Source organism: Triticum aestivum, chromosome 7B (assembly GCF_018294505.1).
Source record: "Triticum aestivum cultivar Chinese Spring chromosome 7B, IWGSC CS RefSeq v2.1, whole genome shotgun sequence".
In the NCBI taxonomy this organism is placed as follows: domain Eukaryota; kingdom Viridiplantae; phylum Streptophyta; class Magnoliopsida; order Poales; family Poaceae; genus Triticum; species Triticum aestivum.
This window is the reverse complement of record NC_057813.1, coordinates 350,192,333-350,199,395: the sequence shown is the minus strand read 5'-3', so window position 1 is coordinate 350,199,395 and position 7,063 is coordinate 350,192,333. Positions and strand designations below refer to the sequence as shown.

General features: G+C 42.4%; 1 protein-coding gene across 2 annotated transcripts; it reads left to right on the top strand.

The window, feature by feature from the left end:
* Nucleotides 1-220: 220 nt before the first annotated feature.
* LOC123159243 (F-box/kelch-repeat protein At1g51550) lies at nucleotides 221-4,480 on the top strand. 2 transcript variants are annotated; one of them, XM_044577068.1, is made up of 3 exons: nucleotides 221-738; nucleotides 3,198-4,173; nucleotides 4,331-4,480. In XM_044577068.1, exons 1-2 carry the CDS (start codon nucleotides 375-377, stop codon nucleotides 4,166-4,168), a joined length of 1,335 nt encoding a protein of 444 aa, XP_044433003.1. In that variant the 5' UTR covers nucleotides 221-374; the 3' UTR covers nucleotides 4,169-4,173; nucleotides 4,331-4,480. The 2 variants fall into 2 exon arrangements, with proteins under 2 accessions (XP_044433003.1, XP_044433002.1); XM_044577067.1 differs by having other exon boundaries at nucleotides 3,198-4,480.
* The last annotated feature ends 2,583 nt before the right edge of the window (nucleotides 4,481-7,063 follow it).

Below are 7,063 nucleotides of genomic sequence, written 5' to 3'. Positions count from 1 at the left end.
GCACAAAAAACAGATTAAGATTGCTTAGCATTTGGATAAAATATTTAGGTTGAGTTAGAGATGCCCTTAACCTTGTTGAAAACCAAATCAGTCCTAGCAGCAAAAACTTACTCCCTTCGTGCCATATATTAGACCTTTTTGACATTAATAACAGTGTAAAAAACATATTACATTATGAGACCGAATAGTACTATACGGCATCTACTTGTCATAGCATCCGTCCAAGCACCAAAGAGGTCAACAAACCAAGAACCATGGTCTCTGCTAGGTATAACATGCGGGGAATCGACTGGCAATTCATGGCGCCCTAGGAGGCAAACACCATGGGAAATCACAGAGGGCAAGTGCCAAGAATCGACAAGCGGCAGTAAGCGATGGACGCGGTGCCCGTCGGACACCTGGGCTACGACCAGGTGCTGTCCATCCTGCGCCTCCTTCCAGCCGAGGCCGTGCTCTCCTTCGCCGCCACCTGCCGCGCCTTTCGCGATTGGGCCTCCTCCGACGTGCTCTGGGAGGCGCTCTGCCGACGCGACTGGGGGGCACGCGCCGCCGCCGCGGCGCTCGCGGACTGGCGGTGCGGCGTGCCATGGCGCCGCCTCTACGCCGAGGTCGCCCGACTAAGCGCCCTGCAGGCGCGCCGGCTCCAGGTGAAGGGCACCTCGCCACGGCCCCGTGCGTCGCACTCCATCAACCTCGTGGCCGGCTGGCTAGTAGTCTTCGGCGGTGGCTGCGAGGGAGGTAAAATCCAGCCGTTTAACTTTTTCAGTCTATTCTTGTTATCAAATTGCTTTCTTTGGGCTTCGTATAACATCGAGGAATTTGATCATCTGGGGTTGTATCGGAACTAAGAACTGTAGTTGATTTCGTTGTGAAAAATTGCTCAGACTACATTTTTTTCCAGAGATCCTTATTATGCCATAGTAGTGTCGGTGTTGGTTAATTTAGTACTACCTCCGTCCGGAATTAGTTATCACTAAAATGGATGTATGAAGTATTTCAGTGCTAGATACATCCGTTTGAGCGACAAGTAATTTCGGATGGAGGGAGCATGAGATATTTGCTATGTTTGTCCAAGATTAAGATAAATAATCGGAAGACAAGTTTTACTTCTGTTAGGTTAATGACAAAACATGTGCAATTGTTTGGAGAGCCTAGCTGCAGCTTAGCTGAGTGAAATTGTATATTGAGAGGAATTTTTTGATTATTTGGAGAGTATTGTAGTATTTGATTGGATTTATAATTATGAGACTGTTGTCCCACATTGGCTATGGGAGGAGGCAGAGCAAGACTTAAAGGGGCGAAGCTGTCCCCTCGCAATAGACCCGGGGCCAGGACGCTAACCTAGCAGGCTTGGGATTGCGTAACAAGCGTGATTCAAGACTATTTGACCTAAAACAGAAATAATAGGGAGGCTACACAATCATAGCTCACATCTCTACAGATCATGAGTCCTGTTTCTATGCACCTCCACAGAAAACTTGCACAAATCTTAAGCATAAGAGTTACAAGAATGTAGGGGCAAATTTGTACCAGTCACACAAGTAGTTGCAACGTGGCTCTAAATCCCATTGTTGTAAAAGAAGGTCGAACCAACAACAAATTTAGCTCCTTTGCCAGATATTATGTCTATTCCTTTTTGAATGCATTATCTCCCTGAAACTAAGACGCACGGTCTATTGTTCTTGCTGTGGCAGCCCATCTATCTAGTATGTGTTGGTTGACTTTGATATGTGTGGATCATTCTGCATGATCGTGTTTGTGTCTTGGTTAAAGTTCTGCTACATGGTACAACTCACTCGGAGCAGATATAGGTTGGCTTCATAAGACGATAAAAAGTTGTAATGAGTAGGCACTACGATTGATTCATAAGTGGGCAAGGTATATGATGTTGGCGTGGGGCACCATTAGAAAGATAACAGAAAATTGTTCCTACATGCATGAGTTAGTAGTAAAACCTTTTTCTTATCGAAAAAGTAGTACGAGTTTTACAGACTAGTTTTGTTTTAGCATAAAATAGATGTCAAAACTAAGATTACTAGTTGGCTACAAAGTTTAATCTTTAGCGTTTGTTTGCTTTTAAATGTTCAAAGTTTTACGAGGGGTGTACCAAAGCAAATACTCACACACTGCTGCAGCAACACGGAAAACCAATATACGAGATTAACTAAAGTTAAAAATCTTGGAATGTTTAAATGACACCTTTAGACCTATCTAACTTTTTTTATTTCATTTGTTGTTACTGATTATTGTTGGTTTTTGCTGTTTACCATTTTCATCTCTATGTTTGCCAATGTTTGTTCAGATTCAATATTTATCTTTCGGTCTTTTTAAGTAAATCTAAACACCACACTATGTTGGGTTAAGTTGGTTGATTGCCTTGTTTAGTAGGTTGAATATGAACTGTATTACCTTGGCCTGGTAGGTTTCGAAATCTGCAAAATCTGTCCTAAATCACAAATAAAGTGTTGGATTCATTAGATGTCTTTTCTCCTGTGAAATTTTTATGGATGTGTGTGGATTTTTATGCTCAAGTATTAAAGAAGTTTTTACTAATAAAGATATTAATTTGTGAAACAGACGGATTTTGTTCCCCCAAAGCCAGTGTCATGCTACTATTCTGCCAATACATGTGTACCTTAGTAGGAATGCTAGATAAGTGATACCTTATAATTAGCAATTTGAAGTTTCACTAGTTCCATTGGTTTAGATTATCTATTACTGTGAGCCTTATACATAACGGTGGTTTCCACCGGTTATAGTGTTGCGTTGACTTGGATACTGACCAAAAGTGTGGGCAGAAGTAACAGGTTCTACCATATACACACAACTAGTGTTGAAAAATAAAAATATACACACAACTAAACGTGATACAGTAGAAATGTCAAAGTTCAATCCAGCAGCATTTAGTTACTCATTCTGTTGATAGTGTGAGCTCTCAGGATGAGTTTGCATCTGCACATCTCTTTTCAGATGCTTTTTAGATAAACTAGTAATTCTTCAGACAACTAGTTCTGTTTTTAGCTTTGCTGAATTTTCTTTGTGTACTTATGTTTGAGGTTTGTACCTTTTCTCTGTCACTTTGTTCATAACAACGGTTGCATTATGTTACAAATCTTTGTAGAAATCAGCTATTTAATGTTTGTTCTGATTTATTGCGATCTCGTATGCTTTCTGATATTCTCTTTTGCTCTATTTAGGTCGTCATCTTGATGATATCTGGGCAACATATGTTGGAAATAGAGCTGGAACTAGATCATCCAATGCACTTACCTGGCAGCAATTGGCCTCTGGTACTCCAAGTGGTCGTTTTGGTCATTCATGCATTCTCGTTGGTGATGCACTAGTCCTGTTTGGCGGGATTAATGACCGTGGGCTTCGTTTGGATGACACATGGATAGGCCAAATAACCTGCGAAGAACCTTGCAGGATGAGGATCTCATGGAGACTGCTGGAGATAGGCCCCCTGGCACCATCTCCTCGTGGGGCCCATGCAGCCTGCTGCATAGATGATAAGTTCATTGTGATTCACGGTGGGATAGGGGTGCATGGAAGCCGACTTGGTGATACATGGCTTCTTGATCTCTCTGATGGACTTCAATCTGGCAGTTGGCGCCGAATGGGGGATACTGGACCTTTGCCTTCAGCTCGTTCTGGCCACACCTTAACTTGGATTGGTGATAGGCGCATGGTTCTTTTTGGTGGTAGAGGATCAGAATATGAGGTGCTTAGTGATGTCTGGCTGTTTGATATTGGTGATCATTTGCTGCAATGGAAAGAGCAAAAGTACGATTTGTCTAGTATTCTTGGTGAATTGCCTTCTCCCCGGGCTGGGCATTCAGCAACATTTCTCTTTGGTGGCAAGATCCTTGTATATGGTGGGGAGGACAAAGAAAGACGGCGGATGGATGATTTCTGGATCTTAGATATACCAGCTTTACTTCAGTTTGAGTCAGGTAACAGGAAAGTGGCAAAGAGGATGTGGAAAAAACTAAGGATAGATGGCCAATCCCCGAATTGCCGGTCCTTCCATGGGGCATGTGTAGATACTTCTGGTTACTGTGTGTATGTTTTTGGTGGAATGGTTGATGCACTTTTGCATCCTGCAGAATCCTTGGGCTTGAGGTTTGATGGGCAACTGTATCAAGTGGAGCTTGTGCTGCATCTCTAGAATCTGTATGATGTTTTCCTATGAATATTTTTGTAGAGATAACTGTTTAGATCTAATAATGCAGTATTGTGTAGTTTTTCTTGTCAGAACACCTGGATAGTAAATCTGAAGATCTCGCTCACAGTATTTAGATGATCAAGATCTCTTTATTGATAATTTCAGCTGCCACAATTTGGACATTGTGATGATGCTGAAAGATGGTTCTTCCCTGTCAAGTGCGTATGGGTGCAATACCTGTCACTGATCTCTGAAAGCAACGGTGATGTAGAGCGGGTTTGTCTACATATGTGTTGAAATGTGCATCCTTTCTCAGATTCATATATTAACAAAGAATGTCTGTCAATACCATCTGGTAAAGATTGCTACTCCCTCTGATCCATATTACTTGTGATGACTTCTCATTATGGCTCTGAAAAGAAGGATTAGTATGCGCCATCTGGGGCTTGCTCTGCAGCTTTTCATCCTGGACAGAAATTGTGGATGGATGATTAGTATGCACCATCTGGGTCAAACGCGAGGAGCATGTTATGTTGAACTGTGCTCATTATGGTGTCTTGGGCCACCCTAATCTGTACCTACTAATAAAGGAAATAGGTATTCTTGATCGGCCATACTGTTTTGCAGCAAAGCACCCTAATGTTTTTGGCAATCAACCTGTACTTCAGTTTTTAGTCAGATTTTTGCTTTTGCATAAAATTCTCTAATGTTTTTGTTAATCAATTCGCATATTAGTTTTAAGTCAGTTTTTTTATTTTGCAGGAAACCCTCTGATAATTGAGTTAATAAACTTGCGGTACATATCAAATTCTTTTTAAAATATCGATATTTTTTAAACCCTAACTTCAAATTTAACATGTTATATATATATGGAATTTGATTCGAAAAATGTGTAGAATCTGAATATGATGTTATGAATATGATGTTATTTTACCTGTTAACCAATTTTAAAATGATATTTAGGGTGTAACTTTAATAAATAGCGAATGATCCGTTTTTCTTTCATACCGGTACCGATCTAGATTAAAAATGAATACCTTGACAAAATCAGGATTGGAGACGAAAGAACTTTCTATAACCACACATCTCTGTTTTCGAGTCGCTCGGCTAGTCGCGACTAGTCGTCGACTAGTCTATGAGTCGCACTGGTAGGGTCGACTCAGCCTAGCGACTCAACTCATGGGATGAGTCGAGCGACTAGTCTCGACTAGTCGTGTTTTCTAGGTCGAACGACTCAATTTTTTTGGACCCGCATGTCATGTTTTTTAACCATTCCCTTGGAAACCTAGATCGAACCTGTTCCCCTCCCCCGCCCCAACCCTCTCCTTGGCAGCCGCCGTCGCCCATGGTTGCTGGCTTACTGCTCCTCCCTTGGTTGGTGCTGCGGGTCTGCTCCTCCCCTAGTTGTTGTTGCTGGTCTGCTCCTCCCCTCCTCCCCTGGTTGCTGCTGCTGGTCTGCTCCTCCCCTCATTTCTTGGTTGTTGCTGCTGCTGGTCTGCTCCTCCTCTCCTGCCCTGGTTGTTGTTGTTGGTGTTGCTGCTGGTCTGCTCCTCCCCTGGTTCCTGTTGTTGTTGGTCTGCTCTTCCCCTCCCCTGGTTGCTACTGCTGGTCTGCTCCTCCCTCCCCTGGTTGCTGCTGCTGGTCTGCTCCTACTCTCCTCCCCTGGTTGTTGTTGGTGGTGGTGTTCTTGGTTGAGCACGAACAAGGGTGGTTGTGCATAATGAAGAGTTGAGAGCTGAATTGAAACCACTCAAGAACAAGGCTGGTTTTATTGTACCTACTTTCTACTTCTTAACTCACGTCGACTCGTCGCATGTCGACTCATCGACCATGAGTCTAGACTAGTCACGACTAGTCTAGAGTCGCTCCCCCCGAGCGACTCGTCGACTCATCGACTCAAAAACCTTGCCACACATTCACGCCAAGCCAAAACCTCGTTGAAAAAATAAATTCTCATCTTATGCCGAGAGAGAGATGCCTTACGATTGTCAACATTCAAAGTCTTGTGATTGTCACCAACGGTTGATAACCCACAAGTATAGGGGATTGCAACAGTTTTTGAGGGTAGAGTATTCAACCCAAATTTATTGATTCGACACAAGGGGAGCCAAAGAATATTCTCAAGTATTAGCAGTTGAGTTGTCAATTCAACCACACCTGAAAGACTTAATATCTGCAGCAAAGCATTTAGTAGCAAAGTAGTATGAAAGTAACAATAACAATGGCAAAAGTAACAGTAGCAGTTTTGCAGCAATTGTAACAGTGGCAACGGAAAAGTAACTTAGCAAAGATCAATATGAAACAAGCTCGTAGGCAATGGATCAATGATGGATAATTATGTCGGATGGCATTCATCATGCAACAGTTATAACCTAGGGCGACACAGAACTAGCTCTAATTCATCAATATAATGTAGGCATGTATTTCGAATATAGTCATATGTGCTTATGGAAAAGAACTTGCATGATGTCTTTTGTCCTACCCTCCCGTGGTAGCGGGGTCCTATTGGAAACTAAGGGATATTAAGGCCTCCTTTTAATAGAGTACCAGACCAAAGCATTAACACTTAGTGAATACATGGACTCCTCAAACTACGGTCATCACCGGGAAGTGTCCCAACAATTGTCACTCCGGGGTTGCCGGATCATAACACGTAGTAGGTGACTATAACTTGCTAGATCGGATCAAGAACACAAATATATTCATGAAAACATAAAGGGTTCAGATCTGAAATTATGGCATTCAGAGACTAGTGACAAGCATTAAGCATAACAAAGTCATAGCAACATCAATCTTAGAACATAGTGGATACCAGGGATCAAACCCTAACAAAACTAACTCGATTACATGGTAAATCTCATCCAACCCATCACCGTCCAGCAAGCCTGCTATGATGGG

Excerpts from the sequence above, each read along its gene's own strand:
- LOC123159243 (XM_044577068.1), top strand. The coding sequence starts at position 375 with ATGGACGCGGTGCCCGTCGGACACCTGGGCTACGACCAGGTGCTGTCC. Across the intron at positions 739-3,197 it reads CGGCGGTGGCTGCGAGGGAG|GTCGTCATCTTGATGATATC; the intron begins GTAAAATCCAGC and ends TGCTCTATTTAG.